This window comes from Pituophis catenifer, unplaced genomic scaffold (assembly GCF_029215685.1).
Source record: "Pituophis catenifer annectens isolate HBS135680 unplaced genomic scaffold, rPitCat1.0.hap2 SCAF_15, whole genome shotgun sequence".
In the NCBI taxonomy this organism is placed as follows: Eukaryota; Metazoa; Chordata; class Lepidosauria; order Squamata; family Colubridae; genus Pituophis; species Pituophis catenifer.
Genome location: NW_027256895.1, coordinates 4,979,415 through 4,993,242, shown reverse-complemented (window position 1 = coordinate 4,993,242; position 13,828 = coordinate 4,979,415). Strand labels below are relative to the sequence as shown.

General features: G+C 47.2%; 1 protein-coding gene across 1 annotated transcript in view; it reads right to left on the bottom strand.

Annotated features, from left to right (window-relative positions):
* Positions 1–12,952, bottom strand: part of CDH24 (cadherin 24) — a 28,560-nt gene extending 15,608 nt beyond the window's left edge. The window contains 2 exon segments of the mRNA XM_070954507.1: positions 7,877–8,171; positions 12,734–12,952. Of these exon segments, the coding sequence (XP_070810608.1) occupies positions 7,877–8,171; positions 12,734–12,952 (514 nt within the window).
* Between the last annotated feature and the right edge of the window lie 876 nt (positions 12,953–13,828).

Here is a 13,828-nt window from a genome sequence, read left to right as displayed (position 1 = left end):
GGCTCTGGGGCCACATGTGGCTCTTTCACCCCTCTGCTGCGGCTCCCTGTCACTCAAAATATGCGTCACAACCACCAATGTGTGACACCCGCCGGCACGCGATTTATTGAGCTTTTCAACCCCCGGTAGGCCAACCATGGATAAATCCAAGAAAAGAAAAATTTCAGAAGAAAACAGAACGTTTAATTCAACTACATATGCTAATCTTGAGGCCGCTCAAAAAATAGTCAGGCACGGGAAGAGTTTTGTGGCTCCCGGTGTTTTCTTTTCTGTGGGAAACGGGTCCAAATGGCTCTTTGAGTGTTTAAGGTTGCAGACCCCTGAAATAGACCATGGAGTTATCAGAATATAACAGAAAAGCAGAGTTGGAAGGGACCTTGGAGGTCTTCTAGTCCAATCCCTCGCTCAAGCAGAAGGCCCTATAGTACCATTCTGGACAAACAGCTGTCCAATCTCTTCTTCAAAACCTCCAGTGATGAAGCACCCAGAACTTCTGGAGGCAAGTTGTTCCACTGATCACTCAAAGAGCCATTTGGACCTGTTTCCCACAGAAAAGAAAACACTGGGAGCCACAAAACCTGGGTGGGCGTGGCCAACTCGACGACACTCACTCCCACCCAGTCACATGACCACCACCCCCAGCTACACCTACCCAGGTTTTGTGGCTCCCAGTGTTTTCTTTTCTGTGGGAAACAGGTATCTCTCTGTCTCTTTCTCTCTCTCTGTCTCTCTGTCTCTCTTTCTCTCTCTCTGTCTCTGTCTCTCTCTCTGTCTCTATCTGTCTCTCTGTCTCTCTCTCTCTTTCTCTCTCTCTCTCTGTCTCTCTCTGTGTCTCTGTGTCTCTGTCTCTCTCTGTCTCTCTGTGTCTCTGTCTCTCTCTCTCTCTCTGTCTCTCTGTCTCTGTCTCTCTGTCTCTCTGTCTCTGTCTCTTTCTCTGTCTCTGTCTCTCTCTGTGTCTCTGTCTCTGTCTCTGTCTCTGTCTCTGTCTCTGTCTCTCTGTCTCTGTCTCTGTCTCTTTCTCTGTCTCTGTCTCTGTCTCTCTCTCTGTGTCTCTGTCTGTCTCTCTCTGTGTCTCTCTCTCTGTCTGTCTCTCTCTCTGTGTCTCTGTCTCTCTCTGTCTCTCTTTCTCTGTCTCTCTCTGTGTCTCTCTCTCTCTGTCTCTGTCTCTCTGTCTCTCTCTGTGTCTCTCTCTCTGTCTCTCTGTCTCTCTGTCTCTTTCTCTGTCTCTGTCTCTGTCTCTCTCTCTGTGTCTCTGTCTGTCTCTGTCTCTCTCTCTCTGTCTCTCTGTTTCTCTTTTTCTCTCTCTTTCTCTTTCTATCACTGTCTCTCTCTCTGTGTCTCATTCTTTCTCTTTCTCTCTCTCCTCTCTCTCTCTTTCTCTCTTTCTCTCTTTCTCTTTGTATCACTGTCTCTCTCTCTCTGTCTCATTCTTTTTCTCTCTCTCTCTCTCTCTCTCTCTCCCCGTGCTCTCCTGCCCAGCTTCACGTGTCGAGTGACTGAGAGGAAAAGGCGAGGGGCGGGGCCAGCCAATGGTGGGATCACCCGACAGGGAGCCACAGCAGAGGGACGAAAGAGCTGCATGTGGATCCGGAGCCGCAGGTTGCCGACACCCGAACTAGACCTATCCAATTCCTGCAACCATTTTTCATACGTTTTAGCCTCCGGTCCCTTAATCATCTCTGTTGCCCTTCTCTGCACGCTTTCCAGAGTCTCAACATCTTTTTAATATCGTGCCAATCAAGCTGTCCCACTGGTTAATTGTCCTCACTGTCGGGAAGTTTCTCCTTAATTCCAGGTTGCTTCTATGCAGCTGTTTACAGTATTGCATGATTCAGCAGATCCTAGGAGTCCTGTGAAAATCCAGCAGCCCCGTCCTAAAAGTGCAAAAGGAAGGGTGGAAGGGAACCTCAGAGGTCATCTAGTCTAACCCCTTTCCAGGCAGGAACCCACAACATCCCTTTTAGCAAATTCAACAGCCAAGGGTTTGGAATTTGGATGCCCTTGAGGGGAAAAAAAAACAAAAAACAAAATATTTCACCCACTCTGGAAAAGCCGAAATTCTGCTCTTAAATCCGTTAACTCCATTAGGGAACAGACAATTTATTTTCCTTTTTTTTTTTTTTTTGCAACCTGCGGTCAGCCTGTGCTCTATTATTTCTAGGGAGCAGTTGAGTTCTTTAAAAATATAACACCTGGTCTGCCCAGAGGCTTACAACAGAAAAAACAGTTCAAACACATCTCCCATAGCAACATAGATCAAAGCCTCCAGAAACAATCAAACGTGCAACAATCTCAATTTAAAAGAAGCTGAGAACGGTTAGAACTACAAACGGGAGGGTGGGGAGGGAATTGAGGCCTTCCCCAACTCAGTGCAAGTGTCCAGTTGGCCAAACATATGTAAAATAAATCGATTTAAAACAGTGTTTCTCAAACCTTGGCTACTTGAAGATCGATGGACTTCAAGTCCCAGAATTCCCCTGTCGGCATGCGTGGACTTCAAGTCCCAGAATTCCCCTGTCAGCATGCGTGGACTTCAAGTCCCAGAATTCCTGTCAGGATGCGTGGACTTCAACTCCCAGAATTCTCCTGTCAGCATGCGTGGACTTCAACTCCCAGAATTCTCCTGTCAGCATGTGTGGACTTCAAGTCCCAGAATTCCCCTGTCAGCATGTGTGGACTTCAAGTCCCAGAATTCCCCTGTCAGCATGTGTGGGCTTCAATTCCCAGAATTCCCGTCGGCATGCGTGGACTTCAAGTCCCAGAATTCCTGTCAGCATATGTTGACTTCAACTCCCAGAATTCCCCTGTTGGCATGCGTGGACTTCAACTCCCAGAATTCCCGTCGGCATGTGTGGACTTCAAGTCCCAGAATTCCCCTGTTGGCATGCATGGACTTCAACTCCCAGAATTCCCCTGTCAGCATGCGTGGACTTCAAGTCCCAGAATTTCCCTGTCAGCATGCGTGGACTTCAAGTCCCAGAATTCTCCTGTCGGCATGCGTGGACTTCAAGTCCCAGAATTCCCATCGGCATGCGTGGACTTCAAGTCCCAGAATTCCCCTGTTGGCATGCATGGACTTCAACTCCCAGAATTCCCCTGTCAGCATGCGTGGACTTCAAGTCCCAGAATTCCCCTGTCGGCATATGTTGACTTCAACTCTCAGAATTCCCGTCAGCATGTGTGCACTTCAAATCCGAGAATTCCCGTCGGCATGTGCTGACTTCAAGTCCCAGAATTTCCCTGTCAGCATATGTGGGCTTCAACTCCCAGAATTCCCCTGTCGGCATGCGTGGACTTCAAGTCCCAGAATTCCCATCAGCATGCGTGGACTTCAAATCCCAGAATTCCCCTGTTGGCATGTGTGGACTTCAAGTCCCAGAATTCCCCTGTCGGCATGTGTGGACTTCAAGTCCCAGAATTCCCCTGTCGGCATGCGTGGACTTCAACTCCCAGAATTCCCCTGTCAGCATGTGTGGACTTCAACTCCCAGAATTCCCCTGTCGGCATGTGTGGACTTCAACTCCCAGAATTCTCCTGTCAGCATATGTGGACTCCAACTCCCAGAATTTCCCTGTCAGCATGCGTGGACTTCAAGTCCCAGAATTCCCATCGGCATGCGTGGACTTCAAGTCGGCATGCGTGGACTTCAATTCCCAGAATTCCCCTGTCAGCATGTGTGGACTGAATGGAATACCTTGAAACCGGTGAAGTAATCTTCATTAGTTAAATTAGCATTTCTCAGAGCAATGCAAAGTGAGAGCAGTAATCTAAATATACAATATTTCTCAAAACTTTAGGCCACTTTAGAATCGGTGGACTTCAACTCCCAGAATCCTCCAGCCAGATTGCTGGCTCGAGAATTCTGGGAGTTGAAGTCCACTCATGCTGGCTTGGGGAATTATGGGAGTTGAAGTCCACACATGCTGACAGGGGAATTCTGGGAGTTGAAATCCATACATGCTGCTGGGAAATTCTGGGAATTGAAGTCCATACATGCTGGCTTGGGGAATTCTGGGAGTTGAAGTCCACACATGTTAGCTGGGGAATTCTGGGAGTTGAAGTCCACACATGTTGCCTTGGGGAATTCTGGGAGTTGACATTTATACATGCCGGCTGGGGAATTCTAGGAATTGAAGTCCACACATGCTGACAGGGAAATTCTGGGAGTTGAAGTCCACACATGCTGACAGGGGAATTCTGGGAGTTGAAGTCCACACATGCTGACGGGAATTCTGGGAGTTGAAGTCCATACATGCTGACGGGAATTCTGGGAGTTGAAGTCCATACATGCTGGCTTGGGGAATTCTGGGAGTTGAAGTCCATACGTGTTGGCTTTAGGAATTCTGGGAGTTGAAGTCCACACATGCCGGCTGGGGAATTCTGGGAGTTGAAGTCCATACATGCTGACAGAGGAATTCTGGGAGCTGAAGCCCACACCGGCTGGGTGTGGAATTCTGGGAATTGAAGTCCACATACAGCCAAGTTTGAAAAACAATGAACTAAGGGTTATTAAGAATCCTTGTGCATTCTTCAATTATAAATTCAGGAAGGAAACCCATTCCGGCTCAATAATATCATAATGTTGACAGATAATGTCAACACGCCTCACTATAAATTGGGTTTTTTAATTAAGTCTCTGTTCTCACAATATATTTAAGGGGGTTGCAGAATTAGCTTCCAAGCTGGGCGTCAAAACACACCTTGAGCCAGAAATAATGCAACTGTCTGGACTGGATCCTGCGTTGAGGCAAAAAAATACAGACTACAAGTAGTCCTCGACCTTCAACAATTCATTTAGTGACCGTTTGAAGTTACCACACCATGGGGAAAAAAAATGACCTATGACAGTGATGGCTAACCTTTTTGCCACTGCGTGCCAAAAGTGGGGGAAGCTGGGGGGTGTCGGGCGTACGCGTGCCCACACCCATAATTCTATGCGCCCCGCCCCCACACGTGTGCATGACCCCCCCCGTGCTTCCCCTGCTTTTGGCATGTGATGGCCCGGTGGGCCCAATAGGCTTGTTTTTCACCCTCCCCAGGCTCCAGAGCCTTTCTAGGAGCCTGGGGAGGGGGAAAACTGCCTTCCCCACCCCCACAGAGGCCCTCCAGAGGCCGGAAATGGCCTGTTTGCCGACTTCCAGTGGGCCCAGAAGGCCCAAAAATCAGCTGACTGGCGTGCACATGTGCACCAGAGCTGAGCTCGCATGCTCACCAATATGGTTCTGTTCGCCATCACGGACCTAGGACCTTTTTTCACTGACGACCACTGTAACACTTTTGGGAGGGTCATGTGATCAAAATTCAGGCGCTTGGCAACTCATAGTTACGATGGTCGCAATTTTCCCAGTGTCTCAGGATCCCCGTTTGCGACCTTCTGACAAGCAAAAATCAACGGGGAAGCCAATTCACTTAACGACCGTGTTCCTAACACGACAACCGTGGCAAGAAAGGTCATTTCTGGATTCTAGAATAGCTCAAAGACTTCATACGGACACCTGTGGCATGTATTCAGCCGGTTCTATCCGGTTCGTGCGAACCGGTAGGGGCGACTGCGGGATGCCCCGCCCACTCGCGCGGACATCCTGCCGTCCCATTTTTCCACGTTTGTGAGACTCCGCACGTGCACACACGTTTGCAAACCGGTAGGGAAGGTAAGTGAATAACACCACTGACGGACACCCAACATCCAAAATGTCGTCAAAAAAGCACGACAGAGAATGTTCTCCCTGCGCCAACTCAGAAAGCTCGGGCGGCCCAAGGAGCTGCTGATCCAGTTCGGCGGAGGAACGACTGAGTCTGTCATTTGCACCTCTTGTAACCGTCTGGTTTGGCACTGCAACCAAACAAGACGGACACAGACTTCGACGGATTGTTAGGACCGCAGGAAAAAAACCATTGAGGACCTTGTATATTCTGCGGGTTAGAAAGAGGACTGTGAAAAATATCTACTACAGACCCCTCGCATCCTAGACCTAAACGGTTACAACTTCTTCCCTCGAGACGACGCGATAGGGCATCGCACGCCGAAAACAACTAGACGCAAGGACAGTTTCTCCTCCCCGTGCCATCACTCTGCTAAACAACTTGTTCCCACAACATTGAGAAACTACCTACTATGTTACTATTGTCCTTCTCCTCTTTCCTATGACCTCTTTCCTTCTCTTCTTAGGACTACAACTCTGTTGCTTGTAGCTTACGATTGCTATTGTTTTATGGAGTATCCTCGTATGATTTATGTTGATTGCTTATTCGGTATCCTATGACTATCACTTATGATTTATGATGAATGTATTTGATGATGATGATGATCACGATTTATCACTTGTTGCTTGTATGTACACTGAGTTTATGCACCGGAGACAAATTTCTTATGTGTCTATTCTATTCTATTCTATTCTATTCTATTCTATTCTATTCTATTCTATTCTATTCTATTCTACTCTACTCTACTCTACTCTACTCTACTCTACTCTATTCTATTCTACTCTACTCTACTCTATTCTATTCTACTTTATTCTACTCTATTCTATTCTATTATGTATTGTGTATTCTATTCTATTCTATTCTATTCTATTCTATTCTATTCTATTCTATTATGTATTGTGTATTCTATTCTATTCTATTCTATTCTGTATTGTGTATTCTATTCTATTCTATTTTACTCTACTCTACTCTGTTCTGTTCTGTTCTGTTCTATTCTATTCTACTCTATTCTATTCTGTATTGTGTATTCTATTCTACTCTATTCTATTCTATTCTGTATTGTGTACTCTATTCTATTCTATATTGTGTATCCTATCCTATCCTATATTGTGTATTCTATTTTGTATTGTGTATTCTATTCTACTCTGTATTGTGTATTATATTTATTGTATATTCTATTCTACTCTGTATTGTGTATTCTATTCTGTATTGTGTATTCTATTCTATATTGTGTATTCTATTCTACTCTGTATTGTGTATTCTATTCTATATTGTGTATCTTATCCTATTCTGTATTGTGTATTCTATTCTGTATTGTGTATTCTATTCTATATTGTGTATTCTATTCTATTCTATTCTGTATTGTGTATTCTATTCTATTCTATTCTATTCTATTCTATTCTATTCTATTCTACTCGACTCGACTCGATTTGATTCGATTCGATTCCGATTTCATTTCTTCTTATAGCTGTCGCTTGTATCTTATGATTTATATCACAACTAGTCCGTGATTTACAACAGTTCATTTAGTAACCATTCAAAGTTACAATGCCCCTGAAAATAATGACTTCGGACCGTTTTTCACACTTACGACCGTTGAAGCATCCCCATGGTTATGCGGTTTACATTCGGAGACTTGACAACTGACTCTCATTTATGATGATCGTAACTATCCCGGAGTCACGTGATCTCCTTTTGCGACTATCTGACAAGCCAAGTCAATGGCGAAACCAGATTCACTTAACAACGGTCTTACTAACTTAACGACTGCAGCAATTTCCTTAACAAACCTGATAAGAAAAGTTGTAAAACGGAGCAAACTCACTGAACCCATTTCTCACTTAACGACATAAATTTCGGGCTCAATTGCGGTCGTAAGTTGAGGTCTACCTGTAATTGTTTTATGGCATATCCTAGTATGATTTATATTGATTGCTTATTTAGTATCCGATGACTATCGCTTATGATTTATGACGAATATCTTTTACGATGATGATGATCATGGTTTTTCGCTCGTTGCTTGCATGCACAGTGAGAGCTTATGCACCGGAGACAAATTCCTCCTGTGTCCAATCATACAGGTGGCCAATAAAGAATTCTAATATCACCGGGATCGGGAAATCCACGGATCATCTGCAGATGTTCTCCTCAAATTTCCTCGCAACCAACTCACCGACATTGCTCATCTCCGGCACGGTGGCATGATAGGGCCCCTGAAGGAAGACGGGTGGATTGTCATTAATGTCCTGGACTTTGATAATGAACTCAGAGGGGGGCTCCAGAGGCCGATTGGATGCCCGATCCACCGCTTGGGCCAGTAACGTGTACTGTGCCTTTTCCTCTCGATCCAACGTCTTGGTGACATGGATGTTGCCCGTCTTCTCATCGATGACGAAGACCGTGCCGGCCCCTTCTCCGGTCAAGACATACTTGATACGACCCTCCCCATGATCCACGTCCGTGTGCAACTGCCAAAAAAAGAAGAAGGAAGAAGACGTACAAGTATGGAAGTTGGCCAACAGGATCTATAGAGTAAGATCTGGTGGGCCAATCTTCTTGAGATGAACACAGAATAATAGAGGACCTTGGTAGTCTTCTAGTCCAATTCCCTGCTCAAGGAGGATAACCTATACCACTATGGACAAATAGGTGTCCAATTACCATGTTTCCCCAAAAATAAGACCCTGTAGTTATATTTTTTTGAACCCTGAAATAAGTCCTTGGCCTTATTGCCATGCACCCAAAAGCCCGATTGGGTTTATTATCAGGGGATGTCTTATTTTGGGGGAAACAGGGTACTTAGAATAGCAGAAGTTGGAAGGGACCTTGGAGGTCTTCTAGTCCAACCCCTGCCAGGCAGGAAACCATTTCGGACAAATGGTTATCCAACCTCTTCTTAAAAACTTCCAGTGTTGGAGCATTTACAACTTCTGGAGGCAACTTTTTCCGCTGATTAATTGTTCTTTCATGAAATTTCTCCTTAGTTCTAAGATGCTTCTCTCCTTGATGAGTTTCCACCCATTGCTTCTTGTTCTACCCTCAGGTGCTTTAGAGAATAGTTTGACTCCCTCTTCTTTGTGGCAACCCTTGAGATATCGGACCACTGCTATCATGTCTCCCCTAGTCCTTCTTTTCATCAAACTAGACATACCCAATTCCTGCAACCGTTCTTCATAGGTTTTAGCCTCCAGTCCCCTAGTCATCTTCGTTGCTCTTCTTCTGCACTCTTTCTCGAGTCTCAACATCTTTTTTACATCATACTTCTTGAAAACCTCCAACTTCTGAAGGCAACCCGTTCCACTAATTTAATTGTTCTCATAATCAGGGAGATTTCTCCTTAGTTCTCGATTGGGTCTCCAGTCCTCTCAAGCTGAGGACTTCCTATGACTTGAAGTTACAAAGGACCACATAAAAGAAGGGTCAGCCCAAACTCAAGGACTCCAAGGTAGAAGAAGCAGTTGGGACTCAAGAGAAGTAGAGTCGAGATCATGTGAAGTGTTATTATAGCAACTTATGATGGTTGGGTTAAGACCATTCTTGGAATAGGGCATCCAGTTTTGGCCACCCCTATATAAAAAAGATGTGGAGATTCTAGAAAGAGTGCGGAGAAGAGCAACAAAGACGATTAGGGGGCTGGAGGCTAAAACATATGAAGAACGGTTGCAGAAATTGTGTATGTCTAGTCTAATGAAAAGAAGGACTTCTAGTGACATGCTAACAGTGTTCAAGTAACTCAGGGGTTGCCCCAAAGAAGAGGGGGTCAACAGGAGTGCTATTCAACAGCTATTCCAGACAAAAGCCATCGCCGCTGCAGCCACCGGCCAAGAAAAGCCATCGCAATGCCCACTTATGCAGCCCCCAGATCAGAGGTGAAATCCAGCAGGTTCTGGCGAACCGGTAGCGGAAATTTTGAGTAGTTCGGAGAACCGGTAGCAGAAATGTTGAGTAGTTTGGAGAACCGGCAAATACCACCTGTGGCTGGCCCCAGAGTAGGGTGGGAATGGAGATTTGGCAGTATCCTTCCCTTGCCACGCCCACCACGCCACACCCACAGAACTGGTACCCTGTTTTCCCCAAAATAAGACACCCCCTGATAATAAGCCCAATCGGGCTTTTGAGCGCGTGGCAATAAGGCCAAGCACTTATTTCAGGGTTCAAAAAAATATTAAGACAGGGTCTTATTTTCGGGGAAACACGGTAGTAAAAAAAAAAATTTGAATTCCATCATTGGGTCAACCTATTCTCCAAAGCACCAGAAGGCAGGACAAGAAACAACGGGTGGAAGCTAAGGACCAGGGGAGACATGATAGCTGTCTTCCAATATTTGAGGGGCTGCCACAGAGATTAGAGGAGGCTCAAGCTATTTTCCAAGGTACCCGAAGGCCAGACCAAGGAATAATGGATGGAAACGGATCAAGGAGAGATTCAACCTGGAAATAAGGAGACATTTTCTGATCGTGAGAACAATCCACCCATGGAACGGAAGTTGCCTTTGGAGGTTGTGGGAGCTTCATCGCTTCAAGAAGAGATTGGACGGCCATTTGTCAGAAATGGTGTGTAGGGTCTCCTGCTATTCCAGAGTTGCTATTCCAACTCTGTTAGCAATAGCAATAGCACTTCGACTTATATACCGCTTCATAGCGCTTTTTACAGCCCTCTCTAAACGGTTTACAGAGTCAGCCTCTCGCCCCCAACAATCTGGGTCCTCGTTTTACCCACCTCGGAAGGATGGAAGGCTGAGTCAACCTTGAGCCTGGTGAGATTGGAACTGCCGAACGGCAGCTAGCAGCCAGCTGAAGTAGCCTACAGGGCTGCACTCTAACCGCTGCGCCACCTCGGCTCTGAATCTTAATTAATCTGAATTAATTAAGGAGAGAAGCCAGCTTTAAGGAGAAATTTCCTGACAGTGAGAAACAATAAATCAGTGGAACATGTTGTGGCTCCGTTGCCTGAGCCTGGGCTATCGACAGATGCAGACTCTGAGAGTGAGGGAGAGGAGTTGGCAAGGCCTCCCTCTCCAGGACCCTCCTCTCTGACAATGCCTCCGGAGAGGACACCGAAGGCCAAGAGATAGGCCCAGAGCCAAGCACGTCCCCTCAGCCACAGGTGGACAGCGACGAAGGAGATAAGTGCTGGCTGGACCCTCGGCAGAGGCGCAGGGAGAAGCGTGCGCAGCAGAGGGGAAGGCGTGCCAGAGATTAGCTGAGTCACTGGACCACACCCCACAGGGTATAAATGTGGGTGTGGTGGCTGGTTCAGTTTGTGACGAGCAAAAACTAGAAATAATCCATGATCTCTGCGTTACTGGACTTCTGCCTGCCTTGTCGGACTGCATTTGGACTAATCCTTGTATTGCTGAAACTTTGCCTGCTTTATCGGAATGCTTGCAGTCTAATCTTTGTTTTGTGTGAGTAAAGTCTGAATGGGCAGCTAGCCACTGGGTTGCTGCCAGCTTTATCTTCAAAGACTTTGTCGTGTGGCTTATTAACTCCGGGCCATCTGTGGGGGTGCGTGTGTGGGACGGAGACAGAACAGAACAACCTGCCACCAGAAGTTGTGGGTGCACCAACACTGGAGGTTTCTAAGAAGAGATTAGACAACCATTTGTCTGAAACGGTATAGGGCAGAGGTCTGCAACCTTAAACACTCAAAGAGCCATTTGGATCCGTTTCCCACAGGAAAAAAAAACACTGGGAGCCACAAAACCTGAGTGGGCATGGCCAAACTCCACGTCACTCACTTCCACTAGTCACATGACCCCCCTCAGCCACGCCTACCCAGCCGGTCATCAGGGCAGAGAACCAGTTGTTAAAAAACACCAGGAACCACAAAACCCTTTTGACTCTCCCTCCCTCCCCCCTCTCTCCCCACTCTCTCTGTATCTCTCTATGTCTCTCTCTCTCTCCCCCTCTCTCTGTATCTCTCTATCTCTGCCCCGGCCACTTCTCCATCCCCCGCCATCGCCCTTACCTTCTCAGGCCAGGTGAGGAATGACTGAGAGGGGAGGATGAGGGGCGGGGCCAGCCAGTGGTGAGATCACCCAATAGGGAGCCACAGCAGAGGGCCCAAAGAGCCGCATGTGGCTCTGGAGCCGCAGGTTGCTGACACCTGGTATAGGGTTTCCTGCTTAAACAGGAGGTAGGACTAGAAGACCTCCAAGGTCCCTTCCAACTCTGTTATTCTGTTAAGACATTAGGTGTAAGTGTATTCTTTTCCGTTTATTCTGCCTGCCAATCACTTGGCCAATCATTGTTCAGTATTAAATTGCCCATGAAGGCCGACAACTGCCTTGTTGTAATGAATTCACAGCGCAAGCAAGATCTGACCTCAGGATTTCTTGACCAAGAACTAGTTTGAATTAAGACTGTCTATTATATATATTTTTTACTGTATTCAGCATCCAATTAGTAGACCGTTTATTGATTCTGAGCCGGCCTTTGACTGAATGTGGAATTTTAAACATTACCTTCCCCCTCCCCCGGGAGGATAATTCCAGGAAGATAACATCATGATGAGAAGTTTGGGAAAGTTTGCATTAATTTCTAAAAATGCAAGATCGGAGGCCGTGGTAGAATTGACCGGGAGAATTTGAGAGAAGGAAAGAGCAAGAAGGAAGAATCTCCAAGAAGGAAAAACTTCAGAGGTGGGTTTCAGCCGGTTCGGACCGGTTCAAGCGTACCGGTAATGGAAATCGCAGGTGGGCACGCCCACCCACCTCGGCTCTATGCCGTCCTATTTAGGCACGTTTTTGAGGCTGGGCACATGTGTAGAAGGCACGTGTGTGAGCAAAGTGTACATGTTGAAGGCCGGGCGCATGCGTGGAAGACACATGCGCACGAAGCGAGTGTGTGCGCGGCGAAATGGTGGTAACAAAATGTGAAACCCACCGCTGAGAAACTTCCAGAAGGACTTGAATCCAGAATCCTAAAAGGGGGGAGTCAAACCTGGGAAGAAGTTTCCAGAAAACAAGGATACCTCAAAACTACGAATTCTATGTCTCCCCCTCAACTGTGGAGGATTCAGGACTCACCCTTCCGATGAGGACAGGTTCAGGACCAGAATATTCCTCAATGACGAAGAACTGGTTCCACACCCAACTGCGACGGGTCCTGAAAAGAGGTCGCTCCCAACGTTGAGACAGGTTTCCTCGGAAGGATCCGGTCTTGGCTCCCTGGTTGGGGGGCGCCAGACGGCCGGCGCAACCACACCCTCCCAGCCAAGCGAGGAGAAGCTGCAGGAAGCTGACCATGGCTCGTCCTTCAGGTTCAGTCTTCTCGCAACAGGATGTTCAGTTCTTCTGCATGGCCCATGAGGCTCGGTTACCCCATCTGGGGGGGTGGATCTGGACACAAGGAAGAAGGCTGGAGATCAAACATGGCTCCCAACACATGATCAATCCTCGGAATAACCCACCAGCAGAACATCTGAGCGGCTTTGGTTTTCCATGTCTCCAGCCCTACATGTCTTGTGGTCAGATTTAACTGAAGGACCGTCTTTAATTGACGACATCTATCTGACCCAACAGAGCAAGGAAGCAAGGAATATTATCAGTGGTGGGATTCAGCTGGTTTGCACCGGTTCTGGAGAACCGATTGTTAAATTGCCCACCCACCTGGATCCTGGGCGCTGCGCTGCAATGGAGAAACGGGCAACGGAGCAGCCAGCGCAAGGGAAGGAGAAGGCCACCTCCCCTTTTTTCTCCATGCTCCTCCTCCTTCTTCACTTGTGCCGGCCGCTCCATTGCCCATTTCTCCATTGCAGTGTCCAGGATCCACTTTGATCATGTGTGTGTGTGTGTAATTTAACAACCGGTTCGCCCAGGGTCAGGTTGGCTGTTGCGGGAGGCTCGTCCCGTATGTGCAGCGGAGCTGGTGGATGGGGATGGGCCACACCTCCCACAACAGCCAATCTGACCCTGGGAGAACCGGTTGTTAAATTATTTGAATCCCCACCACTGGCCGTTATGGGTCCTTCTCGATAAGGAAGTCCCTCTCGGGCAGGGGTCTCGGCAACTTTAAGACTCGTGGACTTCAACGAGTCAAAGTCCACAAAAGGTTGCCAGGGTTGGAGAGGCCTGGTCTAGTGGGACCGAGGAGAAGGGCCTTCTCTGCGGTGGTTCCCTCCT